The sequence below is a fragment of the Chiloscyllium plagiosum genome, chromosome 14, assembly GCF_004010195.1.
Source record: "Chiloscyllium plagiosum isolate BGI_BamShark_2017 chromosome 14, ASM401019v2, whole genome shotgun sequence".
Taxonomy (NCBI): Eukaryota; Metazoa; Chordata; class Chondrichthyes; order Orectolobiformes; family Hemiscylliidae; genus Chiloscyllium; species Chiloscyllium plagiosum.
In genome coordinates this window covers 10,206,176-10,221,952 of record NC_057723.1, presented here as the reverse complement: position 1 = coordinate 10,221,952, position 15,777 = coordinate 10,206,176, and the positions used below count along the sequence as shown (strand labels likewise).

At 44.4% G+C, this 15,777-nt stretch overlaps 1 protein-coding gene across 1 annotated transcript in view; it reads right to left on the bottom strand.

Annotated features, from left to right (window-relative positions):
• Positions 1-2,673: 2,673 nt before the first annotated feature.
• LOC122556477 (tyrosine-protein kinase ITK/TSK-like) overlaps positions 2,674-15,777 on the bottom strand; it is a 68,453-nt gene continuing 55,349 nt past the window's right edge. Inside the window, exons 13-17 of the mRNA XM_043703144.1 lie at positions 11,384-11,600; positions 10,228-10,292; positions 7,782-7,900; positions 4,677-4,834; positions 2,674-2,850 (exon numbers count right to left, since the gene is read on the bottom strand). Coding sequence (XP_043559079.1) covers positions 2,776-2,850; positions 4,677-4,834; positions 7,782-7,900; positions 10,228-10,292; positions 11,384-11,600 — 634 coding nt within the window. The 3' untranslated portion in view covers positions 2,674-2,775. The remainder of the gene's footprint in view (positions 2,851-4,676; positions 4,835-7,781; positions 7,901-10,227; positions 10,293-11,383; positions 11,601-15,777) is intronic.

The window sequence follows — 15,777 nt, the reverse complement described above, 5'->3', positions numbered from 1 at the left end:
ATTTCATATAAAGAACATTTTACAACATCGACTCCTCTTGGACTCCCAGAAATCGCATTTATTTTCGTACCTGAATAGGGAACCCATTCCCCCTAAAGGATTTTGTACAACCTTTCAGTTAGGAATTTTCAGACTGAGATTTCTGTTGGACATTTGTACTGAAGGGTTAGGAAACCGAGGCAACGGGATGGAGTCAGTATTCAGATCAGCCATTGAACAGTGAGACCGATGCGAGGGCCGAATGGTCTCATTCCTGTTCCATTTTTACCTTGAATCTGATTGCCATGGGTTTAAAAGATTGATGAATGATGTAAATTTGGAATTTAGTAAAACAGCTTGATAGAAGCCATTTCCTTTTTATGGAGGGACCTCAGGACAAGGGGACATGACAAAGTGGCCACAGAGATAGCAGAAAAATACCACTTGCTATCACGTCAGTGTCATGACAGACACACTGTACAGTGTGCTATCACGTCAGTGTCATGACAGACACACTGTACAGTGGTAATGTCAGTCTCTGGATACACCATAACCTTGTCCCACAGACATCCCCATCAGCAAGGATATTGACTGGCACACTGGACAATCATTTTAGAAATACAATTGTCACTTTCTAAATACAGGCACCATCCTGCCGAATACCAGGGTCCAGTCACTCACTCCTGTGATCAATAGATTTGGATTGATAGTGGGTGGGTGGGTTGGAGGGATGTGGGTGAAACATGGACAGCTTTAAGAGATACAGGGAGGAAGTAGATAGGTTGGACTGAGGGATATGGAGGAAAAGTGGATAGGTTTGAGGGGATGTAAGGAGTAAATAGGTAGGTGGGGTTGAGGGATATGGAGGTAAATTGAGTAGGAGTAACAGTTATAGGTGGATGGATGGGGTTAAGGGATCTAGTGAGAAGGTGGATAGATGGGCAGGATCTGGGGATTGAGAGATGTGGGGAGCAGGTGATAGAAGAGGTTAGAGGATAAGGGGAGGTGGTATGCGAGTGTGGGCTTGGACTTGCTAAAACGGGCAAGTCGATTGTGTCTGATTGTTTGCTCTTGCCCTCAAAAGAACTTGAGGGTCTCCTGTCAGATTGAAATGTCTCAGGCAGCACATTTACTGGAATGTGATGATATTACCATAGGTTCAATCACTCCTGGAGTTGGCATCAGTGACTTGTTGCAGCATATCTCTGTTTCAAATTTGTCACTCAGCAAAGTTAAAAATCACACAACACCAGATTATAGTCCAACAGGTTTAATTGGAAGCACTAGCTTTCAGAGCACTGCTCCTTCATCAGGTGGTTGTGACACCTGATGAAGGAACAGCGTTCCGAAAGCTAGTGCTTCCAATTAAACCTGTTGGACTATAATCTGGTGTTGTGTGATTTTTAACCTTGTACACCCTGGTCCAATACCGGCATCTCCAAATCGTCCCTCAGCAAAGTCTCACTGACTGGGAAGATACAGTTAAAAATCACACAACACCAGGTTATAGTCCAGCAGGTTTATTTGGAAGCACTAGCTTTTGGAGCACTGCCCCTTCATCAAATGGTTGTGGAGTATAAGATCATAAGACACAGAATTTATAGCAAAAGGGTTACAGTGTCATGGAGCTCAAACAATGCCTTAAATGTGTGAGGTTAAAGTCTGTCTGTGTCCCAATACTGAGTCAGACTGATTCTATCTCTAAAGTGCAACTTACAGAATCTTACATGAATTTATGCAGTTTCTGCACAAAATAAAATGTAATTCTGCAAATACAAATTCACCCCATAAACATATATGTGCACACATGCATGAAAGACAGAGTGAGTGTGTGCATGTGGGTGTGAGTGCATGTGAAAGAGTGTGTGTAAGCTTGGTCAAGTATGTTTGTGAGTGTCATGGGGTATAAGCCTGTGCGAGGGTGCATGTGTGGCTGTGAGTGCGGGTGGTGCATGTATGTGCGTATGAGAGAGATCTTGTGTGTGAGAGAGGGTCTGCGTGAGTGTGTGAGTATGTATAATTGTGTGTGTTGTGTGTGTATGTGAAAGGCATTTTCTGAGGTGAGATGACACCTATTGTTAGAAAAGCTAAAGCTATTTTGAGATTAAAAGGAGTTCTGGGATTTACATATTAAAGAACTGGAAATAGCATATCCCATTCTAAAATTTGTTTAATATATCATTACAACTCCATGACACTGTAATCCTTTTGCTATAAATTCTGTGTCTTATGATCATATGCTCCACAACCACCTGGCGAAGGAGCAGCGTTCCGAAAGCTAGTGCTTCCAAATAAACCTGTTGGACTATAACCTGGTGTTGTGTGATTTTTAACTTTGTACACCCAGTCCAACACTGGCATCTCCATATCATGGAGATGGCAAGGTTATAGTGGGAGACACGCAGTGGGGTCTGAAGGGGGACATTTCAAAGACAACCTGTATCAATGTTCATTTTTTCAAATGTTCCTCTACAATGGTGCCCCTTTGAATTTGGCCAGTGTCACAGTCGTCATACAGCAGCTGACCTCTAGGTGGGGGTAGTGGGAGGCCAAGGTAACACTGCTTCATCGATAATCTTGAAGACAGGATTGGGTGCAGTTGTGATGCTCCCATAGTTGAACAGCTCAGATCACCTGAGAGTTCTAATGTCGTGGGTGTATATTCCCTGCAAGCATCAATTATGATTTCCGACAGTAATAAATAAATATTTAATAAACAGTACGCCGCATTGAAAATGTTCTCATGTTCCCAATGAATTATTCAATTTTAAAGATGTACAGTCTCTTTGTCACCATTCACGATTCTCCGGATTCAGACAGCTCGCTTAATTCATTCCGAAGGTCAAAAAACGTAGGCCTCTCCTCTGGTCTCTGCAGCAAGAAAATAGGGAAGAATTATGTTAGTTTGTAACTTTCAAGTGAAGCGAAGGATGTTGAACAATCATTGCCCAGAGGAAACTGAAGTAATAACTGATCTTGAGTAGATTAGATCAGTCATGAGAACACATCCTAAACAAAATTCAGAATACTGTGGACGGTAGGAATCTGAAATAACAACCAAAAATAATTAGCAGGTTGGACAATGCCTATCATTGGAAGCTGCTGTGAGGGTATAGTGGTTGATGTGGTGTATATGGATTTCAGTAAGACGTGTGATAAGGTTCCCATGGTAGGCCATTGCACAAAATATGGAGGCGTGGGATTGAGGGTAATTTAGCGGATCAGAAATTGGCTAGCTGAAAAAAGACAGAGGGTGTGGTGGTTGATGGGAAATGTTCATCCTGGAGTTCAGTTACTAGTGGGGTACCGCAAGGATCTATTTTGGGGCCACTGCTGTTTGTCATTTTTATAAATGCCTGGATGAGGGCGTAGAAGGATGGGTTAGTAAATTTGCAGATGACTCTAACGACAGTGGATTTGTTGATAGTGCTGAAGGAGGTTGCAGGTTGCAGAGGGACCTAGATAAGCTGCAGAGCTGGGCTGAGAGGTGGCAAATGGAATTTAATGTGGAAAAGTGTGAGGTGATTCACTTTGGAAGGAATAAAGAGTACTGATCTAATGGTAAGATTCTTGGTTGTGTAGATGAGCAGAGAAATCTCAGTGTCCATGTACACAGATCCCTGAAAGTTGCCACCCAGGTTGATAGGGTTGCTAGAAGGCATACGGTGTGTTAGCTTTTATTTGTAGAGGGATTGCGTTTCGGACCCATGAGGTCATGCTGCAGCTGTACAAAACTCTGTTGCGGCTGCTCTTGGAATATTGCAGTTCTGGTCACCGTATTATAGGAAGGATGTCGAAACTTTGGAAAGGGTTCAGAGAAGATTTACGAGGATGTTGCCTGGTATGGAAGGAAGTACTTATGAGAAAAGGCTGAGGGACTTGAGGCTGTTCTCATTAAGAAAAGGCTGAGGGACTTGAGGCTGTTCTCATTAGAGAGAAGAAGGTTGAGAGGTGACTTAATTGAAACATACAAGATCATCGGAGGGTTAGATAAGGTGGACAGTGAGACCCTTTTTCCTCAGATGGTGATGGCGAGCATGAGAAGACATAGCTTTAAACAGAGGGGTGCTAGATATAGGACAGATGTCAGAGGTAGTTTCTTTACTCAGAGAGTAGTAGGGGCATGGATCGCACTGCCTGCAACAGTAGTAGACTCTCCGACTTTAAGGGCATTTAAATGGTCATTGGATACACATAGAATAGTGTAGGATAAATAGGTTTCAGATTGGTTCTACAGTTCGGCGCAACGTTGAGGGCTTGTACTGCGGTGTTATGTTCTATATTCTACCTCAGGCAAGGAGAGAGGTTGAGAAGGAGAGTCCTTTATAGTAACCTCAACTACTGCAGGAATTGAACCTACACTATTAGTATGACACTGCCTTGTAGGCCGGCCAGCCGGCCAACTGAGCTCATCAACCCACCTTAGCAACAGCAGGTCAAAAATGAAGCAACATACTCTTCCTCACCTTGAACATCAACCTGTTTCCACCCCTTCACAATTCCCTGCTCCTAGCTCGGTGTCATCAGCAAACATGGAGGGACATCTGTCTGGTTCCTTTACCAAAGGTCATTGGTGTTTGTGGAGGATGGAGCCCCTAACAGGGGCTGCTTCCACATCCTCCATAGGGGCGGCACCGATGACGGGAAAGTGAAAGTGAGGATTATTTAGAGGGGAATTTGTCAATCGTTAGACCAACCTCCTGCCAGCAACTGCTCATGATTTTATAAATGAATGGAGAGGCCAGTTTTGGCTTATGAAGGCGAAATCCAGCAGTGAGTTCTTCAACCACATCAGAATTCGAACGATTTTCGTACGGCATCTTGCCCTCGGAGAAGACTTCCCACATCAGCACCCCTGCAGGAAAACCGAGAGTGTGAGAGGTAACTCCCTGTCCAATGCTGATACTTGCTTCTCATTTGTCTCTCTCTGTTATTCTTTGAAGACACTGTTTATCACTTGATTCTTTAATCACAGATTTCCTTATCCTCTTAACCTCAGCCATCTCTACAAAACTCCAAGATCTCTGCCTCTTCTCTAGTCCTGGCCTTTCACACATCCCGATCCCAATTCCTTCATTGATGAAATCCAGCCCTCAGCTGCCTGGGCCTTCAATCTTTCCCCAACCTCTCCACCTTTCTATCCTCCTTCAACATGCTCTTTAAAGCCTGCCTCATTGAACAAGAACTTCTCGAAACTTTGGAAAGGGTTCAGAGAAGAACTTGTAATGTGCATTGACCCCTCCTGACATCCTTAGGTTATTTTTGCAGTGGTAAGCGTTCTTGAAAGTCCTACTCTTGTGGGAAATAGAGATCAGAGGAGTTCTTGACAATCACATTCACCATGTGTATGCACATACTTGGAGATATAATCTTGCTTAGACAATTAACAGAGAGGAGAGTGATTTGGGAAATGACAAGTTAAATTTTTACACAGAGGATGGTTTGTGTTACATTTAAATCTCCTCGATACCTTAACTATTTCCTGTTTCTTTTCTGAACTTCCTGAGGAAGTGGTGGATATGGGTGCAGTTGCAACGTTTAAAAGACATTGAGATAGGTACACGAGGAGGAAAGGTTTGGAGAGATATGGGCCAGGAGTTGACTAGTTTAGTTTGGGATTATGGTCGACATGGACTGGTTGGACCAAAAGATCTGTTTCTGTGCTGTATGACTCTGTGACCCTAGGACAGAAATATGTCAGTCTCTCTGTTGCTCCTTTATACTCACATGCTCACGCATTGCTTTTCTATCTGCTTCCAAGCATGAAGCACTTTACCCTTAAACTCCTCCCACAGCCTATGTACAGTCATAAACTCTATCCATTCATTTAAGCTGTACAGGACAGTGGGGAAAGAAAACATGGAAGCATAAACAAAATAGAGCAGGAATAGGCCATTCGGCCCTTTGAGCCTGCTCAGTCATTCATACTATGGTTGATCAATAGCCTGTTCCTGCTTTCCCCCCCACACCTATTCATCCCTTTAGCCTCAAATGCTATATCCAACTCCTTCTTGAAATCATACAATGTTTTGGCCCCGATTGCTTTCTGTAGCAGCGAATTCCAAAGGCTCACAATCTCTGGGTGAAGAAATTTCTCCTCATCATAGTGTGAAATGGTGTACCATTTATCCTCAGACTGTAACTCCCCGGTTCTGGACTCCCGACACCCTCAGGAACATCCTTCCACCATCTGCTCTGTCTAGTTCTGTTAGAGTTGAAAAGCGTGGTGCTGGCAAAGCACAGCAGGTCAGGCAGCATCCGAGGAGCAGGAGAATCGACATTTCAGGCATAAGTCCTTCATCAGGGCTTATGCCCGAAGCATCAATTCTCCTGCTCCTCGGATGCTGCCTGACCTGCTGTGCTTTTCCAGCACCACACTTTTCGACTCTGATCTCCAGCATCCGCAGTCCTCACATTCTCCTCGTTCTGTTAGACACCATTCTCCGAAGAAATCAACTTTTTGAGTCTCAGAGTTATACATCTTGGAAATAGATCCTTCAGTCCAACTCATCCATGCCATGTCTATTTACCCTATCTATGCTCCTCATGATTTTATAAACCTCTATATGGTCACCCCTCAGCCTCTGAGATTCCAGAAAAATAACCACTTTAGTCGGATTCAGTGTCACCAAATGGGATAACAAATAGCAGCTTTGTGAAGGGGTGACGCTGTCTGTACAGAGGATTCTGCAATCTGCACCAATCGGGCCTCCTGTTGCTGTGGTGGCGACCATGGGGACAATCTCACTCATGTATCTGGTGCTGAAGTCGATTTGAATTTGCAGACCACAGCAATTAATAAGACGGTGTGAGAGTAACCTAGGAGTGAGCCTTCAGCGCATTGGGAGCCATCACTGCCTCTGAGAGGCTGCAAAGTTCAAACACCACTCCCGACATTCCTGTTGGAGGGAGTCTGGGAATCAGGCTCTGGACTGGGGGTCGACAATGCAGCAGAGCCCTCAGTCCAGGTGGAGAGAATGCCCAACCCCCTTAACATTACCTCCCCACCTCCGCCAACACTACATTGAGGCAGTTGCAATCTCAGCAATGACCTTCAGTAGTGTGATTTGGAGATGCCGGTGTTGGACTGGGGTGGACAAAGTTAAAAATCACACAACAGCAGGTTTTGGTCCAATAGGTTTATTGCTCCTTCACCAGGTAACATTGGAAGTGGATCATAAGACACAGAATTTATACAAATTCTCTTCCACAACTACCTGATGAAGGAGAGACGCTCCGAAAGCTAGTACTTCCAAATAAACCTGTTGGACTATAACCTGCTGTTGTGTGATTTTTAACTTTGTCCACCCCAGTACAACACCGACTCCTCCATACCATAACATTATGGAACAATCAGTCTCATGCTACCCTCCTCTGGAGTTGTACGGTTTTCCCATTGAGGTCAAACTCTGCGCAGTGACAGTCTCTGTGTTTTGAATTCATGGGTCTTGCTTCCTTGCTCTGCATTTTAGTTTTCATTCTGAGGAATCATCCATTGGATGGCTTCCACCTAGTTTATGGAACACACAAGGCCATTCGGCCCACCATGCCTGTGCTGGGTCTTCAGAAGAGCTACACATTCAGTTCCATCTTCTTCCCTTTCCTGCAAGGAATTACTCTTTTCCCCCACAACTTGAAGGATCTATCTAACTCCCTTTTGAAAGTTTCTATTGAAACTCCTTCCACGGCCCTGTCAGGCTGCACGTTCCAGATTCAAAAACCCTCCTGTACAAAATGCTCCCGAACCCGTCTCCCATTTTTTCTTGCCAATCGTCTTAAAGCTACAAGGGACGGTCTCTTACCAAATGACCAGACGTCAGATTTGCTGCTGAACTTGGAGTATCTGAAAACTTCCGGAGCTGACCACTTGACTGGGAACTTTGAGCCTGAGGAGCTGGTGTATTGGTCATCAAGCACGAACCTTTGGCCACGATATTGGGGGGTTATTGAGGGGGCGAGAAAGAGGAACAGACATTAATCTCTATCGGAAAACAGAGGGACACCCCCAGAACACCATACAGCGTTGGGATATGAAATACAAGGTTGGCACCAGACTCCCAGTGCAGGGCCCTATCTTCCCACTGCATTCATCAGGAGATTGGAAACCATGGATGGGAATCTGGAAGAGATTCGCCTTCAGTTTCACAACATACAGGGGTGGATGTTCTCCAGGGTGTAGTTTACATTCAGAATGTTTCCAATCTCCTTGACCCCAATACACTTACAACCCAGAAATAAACAGCAGGAGAATACCCCCTAACCCAGATTCCCATCAACACAGTCATTGAGTCATAGAGTTATACAGCATAGAGTTATACAGCATGGAGTTATACAGCATGGAGTTATACAGCATGGAGTGAAACAGCATAGAGTGAAACAGCATAGAGTTATACAGCATAGAGTTATACAGCATGGAGTTATACAGCATAGAGTTTTACAGCATGGAGTTACACAGCATGGAGTTATACAGCATGGAGTTATACAGCATAGAGTTCTACAGCATGGAGTTATACAGCATAGAGTGAAACAGCATAGAGTTCTACAGCATAGAGTTCTACAGCATAGAGTTCTACAGCATGGAGTTCTACAGCATGGAATTATACAGCATGGAGTTATAAAACATAAAGTTATACAGATAGAGTTAAACAGCATAGAGTTATACAGCATGGAGTTACACAGCATGGAGTTATACAGCATAGAGTTATACAGCATGGAATTATACAGCATAAAGTTATACAGCATGGAGTATACAGCATAAAGTTATACAGCATGGAGTGAAACAGCATGGAGTTATACAGCATGGAGTTACACAGCATAGAGTTATACAGCATGGAGTTATACAGCATAAAGTTATACAGCATGGAGTTACACAGCATAGAGTTATACAGCATGGAAACAGATCCCTCAGTTCAACTCGTCCATGCTGACTAGATATCCTAACCTAATCTAATCCCATTCGCCAGCACTTGGCCCATATCCCTCTAAACCTTTGCTGTTCATATACCCATCCAGATGCCTTTTAAATGTTGTAATTGTACCAGCCTTCACCAGTTCCTCTGGCAGCTCATTCCATATCTGCACCACCTTCTGCATGAAAAAGTTGTCCCTTAGGTCCTTTTTAACATCTTTCCCCTCTCACCCTAAACCTATTGCCTCTAGTTTAGCACTCCCCTGCCTGTGGAGGAAGACCATGACTATTTACCCTGTATATGTCCCTTATGATCTTATAAACTTCCATAAAGTCATCCCTCAGCCTCTGACACTCCAGGGAAAATAGACCCAGCCTATTCAGTCTCTCCCTAGAGCTCAAAGCCTTCAACCCTGACAACTTCCTTGTAGATCTTTTCTGAATCCTTTCAGGGTTTAAACCATCTTTCCAATATCAGGGAGACCAAAAATCAATAGACAATAGACAATAGGTGCAGGAGTAGGCCATTCTGCCCTTCGAGCCAGCACCACCATTCATTATGATCATGGCTGATCATCCTCAATCAGTATCCTGTTCCTGCCTTATCCCCATAACCCTTGATTCCACTATCCTTAAGAGCTCTATTCAATTCTTTCTTGAAAGTATCCAGAGAATTAGCCTCCACAGCCTACTGGGGCAGAGCATTCCACACACCCACCCAGAGTTGAAGTTTCTCCTCAACTCTGTTCTAAATGGCCTACTCCTTATTTTTAAACTGTGTCCTCTGGTTTGGCACTCACCCATCAGCGGAAACATGCTTCCTGAGTGTCCAATCCTTTAATAATCTTATACATCTCAATCAGATACCCTCTCAGCCTTCTAAACTCAAGGATATACAAGCCCAGTCGCTCCAATCTTTCAACGTAAGATAGTCCCACCATTCCAGGAATTGACCTCGTGAACCTACGCTGCACTCCCTCAATAGCCAGAATGTCTTTCCTCAAATTTGGAGACCAAAACTGCACACAATGTTCCAGGTGTGGTCTCATCAGGCCCCTGTACAGCTGCAGAAGAACCTCTTTGCTTCTATACTCAATTCCTCTTGTTATGAAGGCCAGCATGCTATTAGCTTCCTTCACTGCCTGCTGTACCTGCATGCTCGCTTTCATCCTTTCAACACAGTATTCTGAAAGTGGCCTAACCAATATCCTGTACAGCCCCAGCATAACTCCCATACTCAATGCACTGACCACTAAAAGCAAGAAGGAGAACATGAGCTGATAAGTGGGATCACTAATCAAGGGATATTGGCCATAGGCCAGCAGACAAGAAGATATTACCTTGTCATTCCGAAATCTGATACTTTAACTGACTGCGAGTCTCCTATTAAACAGTTTCTGGCTGCCTGCAGGCAAAGTGAGATGTTATAAGCTGATCAAATGCAAGCAACAATGGACAATGTACAGCATTGGGCCAAAGGAATAGTTTTCTGTCCCCCCACCCCCCCCCCCAAAATTGCTAATGTTCATAGCTCAGCATAAATCACCAATCGGATTAACAGGAGACCACTCAGTCCCTCAACCCTACCAATCAACCAGTTCCTGGTTGAAATGAAGTTCAAGTCCATGTTTCTGTCTGTCCCCAATATCCGTCAACACCAACCCATTGCTCTCAGTTTGAGGGCTTGAATTTTTTTCTTTATTCATTCACAGGATGAGAGCATTGCCAGCTGGGCCAGCATTTATTACCCAGAGCACAGTTAAGAGTCAACCCCATTGCTGTGGGTCTGGAGTCACATGGAGGCCAGACAAGGTAAGGATGGCAGTTTCCTTCCATAAAGGACATGAGTGAACCAGATGGGCTTTTCCAACAATCAATAATGGATTCATGGTCATCATTAGACTCTTAATTCCAGATATTTATTGGATTCAAATTCCACCACCTGCCGTGGCTGGAATCAAACCCAGGTCCCTGGAACATTACCTGAGTCTTTAGATTAACAGACCAGTGATAACACCATTGGGACATTGCCTCCCCTTACCGTGGGTGAAGTCACCATTCTCTTACCGGATTACAGGGCTGCTCTCTCATTACAGAGTAATGGCTGGTGATGGTTTAACCTGAGAGTCAGCATACCCCAGGTAAGGGGAAAGAGGTTCAGAAGGAGAGTCCTTCATGGTAACCTCAGCCGGTGTGGGGAATTGAACCCACGCTGTTGGCATCAGTCTACATCGCACAGCAGATGCCCAGCCAACTGAGCACATTCACATCCATGGTGTCTGTTTCCCTGTTCAACCCTGGGGGAGGTGGTGCCAACTGTGGGAACACAGTCCCTTGCATCTCAGAAGAGCTCGGCCAATTGAAGCCATGCCTAAGATGGTTTCTCTTCTGGAGCAGCTGATTGGAGAAACACGAGGTGCAGACATGTGCTAGGACAAGCGGTCTTCTTTAAAGTAAAATCTTTCACTTGAACTGAAGAGAAACGAACATCTTTACCAAGTCACGGTGGATGAATTTGTTGCTTTCCAGATAGGCCATCCCCTCACACACATCTTGGCACATACCCAGGAGGGTTTCCTTGCTGAAACTGCCACGTTTGGTCCTGAGGTACTCTGACAGACTACCATACTTCATAAATTCAAAGATGAGGTAGATAGGGCCATTCTGTGTACAGATACCGTACAACTGCACAAGTTTCTCATGAGAGAGTCTCCTGGCAACAGGGAGAGAGAGAGAAAAAAAGACTTGCATTTGTATATAGCATCTTTTGTAACTTCAGGTCACACCAATCAGGCATTTTCAAAGGTAGTATTGTAGGAAACGTGGCAAGCGCAATGAGATAAATGACCATACAAATCTGCTTTCAGTGACGTTGGTTGAACAATAAATGTCAGAGAGAATTGTGCCAAGAGATCTCTTGCACCCACATGAATGTCTCATCTGAAAATTAGCACTCCCAGCAGTGCAGCACTCCCACAGTACTCTATCGGCCTATCCTTCTGACTGAGAGGTCAGAGGTGACAGTGCTCGCCACTGAGCCAAGGCTAACAAAGTGGACCAACCTGGTGAAGCAAAGGGGGTCATCAAGAAGTTATTATAGATTTCAAATACCTGGCCAAAGTACATGAGGGAAAATGAGGAGAAGCAATTTCACACGGACGGCTGTTAAAATCTGGAATATGTGATTAAAGTGTGTGTAACCAGATTCCACAGAAATTCTTATCAGGCAGGTGGACATATTTGAGCTAATTTTCAGGTTTAACATGTTATTGGGTCTTGTGGCACAGTGGGTGTCTCTGAGCTAGCAAGTTCCAGGCTCAAGTCCCACCTCAGGCTTTGACGGTCAAGAAAGGTATGCTCACAACATGGCCAACACTAAGGGGTCAGAGGGTCAGATAGCACGGCAACAGATCCTTTGGTCCATGCTGACCATAATCCCAAATTAAACTAGTCCCACCTTCTTGGTCCATGTCCCTCCAAACCTTTCCTATTCATGAACGTATCTAAGGAAACATTGTAGCTGCATCCACATGCACCACTTCCTCAGGAAGTCCATTCCACACATGAAAAAATTTGTCCCCGTGTCTTTTTTAAATCTTTCTCCTCTCATCTTAAAAATGTGCCCCCTAGTCTTGAATACCACATCCAAGGAAAAAGAGACCTACCTTTAACCTTATGTATGCCCTCATTATTTTCTAAACCTTTTAAGCTCCGACATTCCAGTGAAAGAAGTCCCAGCCTAGCTAGTCCATCGTCATAACTCAAACCTTCCATACCAGGTAACATACTGGTAAATCTCTCCTGAACCCGCTCCAGCTTAATAATATCCTTCCTATAACTGAGCGACCAGAACTGGACCAGAACCAGAAGAGAGATCACCCATGTCCTGTATAACCTCAACATACCTTCCCAACTCCTGTACTCTGCGCAATGAAGGCTAAACACCGAAATTTGAAGCAAATCTTCAAATGTGAATCAAAAGATGAGATTCTGGGACTGAAAGATAGCTTGGAATCTCATAGAGTAAAGCATGTAACTTTCTCTTTATATGTCCATCTCGATCTGTTCATTTCTCACTGTTTCTCTCTCTCTCTCTTTCTCACACAGTCTAAGTCTATGCATTAGATCCTCTGCTGAAAATGTGTTGCTGGAAAAGCGCAGCAGGTCAGGCAGCATCCAAAGAGCAGGAGAATCGACGTTTCCCTTCCTCAGGCTCAGGCACATGCCCGAAACGTCGATTCTCCTGCTCCTTGGATGCTGCCTGACCTGCTGCGCTTTTCCAGCAACACATTTCCAGCTCTGATCTCCAGAATCTGCAGTCCTCACTTTCTCCGCATTAGATCCTCTGTCCATTAATCTTGCTTTTCCTCTCTCCCTTGTCTACTAGTCTCCGTCTGCCAGCCTTTCTGATCATAACTAGTCTTTCCCAATTTGTTTCTCTACCCTTCACATTCTCTCACTTGTTTGTCTTGTCTCTGTTTATCCATTCCCCAACCTCTGTCTCTCTTTCATTGCCTCTCTCCACACAGCTCTCTCTCTCTCTGTCTCTCTCTTCCAACTCATTGGCCCTCCAAGGTTTCTCTATGTCTCCTTTAGATCCTTTGTGAAGTCAATGTTCATGCTTTTACTCAGCTGGACAAAATTCCGTGAGATACTGTTGCTAGAGCCAGAACAGATGAAAGCAACATTCTGGATTGGCTTTCATTAGCACGAGGATTGAGTTTAAGAGCTGTGAGGTTATGCTGCAGCTCTATAGAGCTCTAGTTAGACCACACTTAGAGTCATAGAGATGTACAGCATGGAAGTAGACCCTTTGATCCACCCCATCCATGCTGACCAGATATCCCAACCCAATCTAGTCCCACCTGCCAGCACCAGGCCCATATCCCTCCAAACCCTTCCTATTCATATACCCATCCAAATGCCTCTTAAATGTTGCAATTGTATCAGCCTCCACCACATCCTCTGGCAGCTCATTCCATACACGTACCACCCCCCTGCACTATTTACCCTATCCATGCCCCTCATAATTTTGTAAACATCTATAGGGTCACCCCTCAGCCTCCGACGCTCCAGGGAAAACATCCCCAGCTTTTTCAGCCTCCCACTATAGCTCAAATCCTCCAACCCTGGCAACATCCTTGTAAATCTTTTCTGAACCCTTTCAAGTTTCACAACATCTTTCCGATAGGAAGTAGACCAGAATTGCACACAATATTCCAAATGTGGCCTCACCGATGTCCTGTACAGCTGCAAAATGACCTCCCAACTCCTGTACTCAATACTGTGACCAATAAAGGAAAGCATACCAAACGTCTTCTTCACTATCCTATCTACCTGCGACTCCACTTTCAAGGAGCTATGAACCTGCACTCCAAGGTCTCAGCAACTTCAGGAACACTTGGAATTTTGTGTTCAGTTCTGGTTGCCTCATTAAAGGAAGCAAATGGAAGCTTTAGAGAGGGTGCAGAGGAGATTTACCAGGATGCTGCCTGGACTGGAGGGCATGACTGGAGGGCATGTCTTATGAAGTAATGTTGGGGGTCTAGGGCTTTTCTCACTGGAGCGAAGGTGACTTGATAGTGGTGTACAAGATGATGAGAGGCATAGATAGAGTGGATAGCCAGAGACTTTTTCCCAAGAAATGGCTGTCATGAAGAGGCATAATTTTAAGGTGATTGGAGGAAGGTTTAGGGGAGATAAGAGAGGTAGGTTCTTTACACAGAGAGTGGTGGGTGCATGGAATGCACTGCCAGCAGTGGTAGTAGAGTCAGATACATAAGGATCATTTAAGCAACTCTTGGATAGACACATGGATGATGGTAAAATGAAGAGTATGTAGGTTAGTCTGATCTTAGAGTGGAATAAAAGTTCGGCACAACATCGAGGGCTGAACGGCCTGTTCTGTGCTGTTCTATGTTCTATCTTCTTGTATGAAGATATAAAAATCTAAAAGGGTTAATGCTGAGGAATGTATTAAGGTCTACCCATTGTGAAGATGTCAAACAGATGTGGGAGAGAATGGCTTAGGATCTTGAAGGAGTGAGAGCATCCAGGTTTCCCTCATAGTCTCTGTAACAATATCTATCATTTCAGTGTCACTTGCATTTCTTGCTAACACACATTAAAGGAATCTTGATTGAGACAAAAGCCACTCCTTGTTAGATCAGCAAGTGATTTGTTCATCACACTAAACCCTGAAGATCTCCACCCTACAGGCACTGCTGCTTCATACGACATGCTCATCAGCAGTGAGCATTCCTCATTGGACAATTTACAAATAAGAGGGACCGTATTGTTGAAGAGGAGAGTGTGAAATGGACTGGTAAGCTACAGGAGATACATGTTAGGAAGGAAGATGTGTTGGACATTTTGAACAACTTGAGGATAGACAAGTCCCCAGGTTCTGACGGGATATATCCTAGGATTATGTGGGAAGCAAGAAAGGAAATTGCAGAACCGTTGGCAATGATCTTTTCGTCTTCACTGTCAATGGGGGTGGTGCCAGGGGACTGGAGAGTGGCGAATGTTGTGCCCCTGTTCAAAAAAGGGAATAGGGATAATCCCGGGAATTACAGGCCAGTTAGTCTTACTTCGGTGGTAGGTAAAGTAATGAGGGATAGGATTTATGAGTATCTGGAAAGACAATGCTTGATTAGGGACAGCCAGCACGGATTTGTGAAGGGGAGGTCTTGCCTTACAAGTCTTATTGAATTATTTGAGGAGGTGACCAAGCATGTGGATGAAGGTAGAGCAGTGGATGTAGTGTACATGGATTTCAGTAAGGCATTTGATAAGGTTCCCCATGGCAGGCTCATGCGGAAAGTCAGCAGGCATGGGATAGAGGGAAATTTGGCCAATTGGATAGAAAACCGGCTAACCGGTCGAAG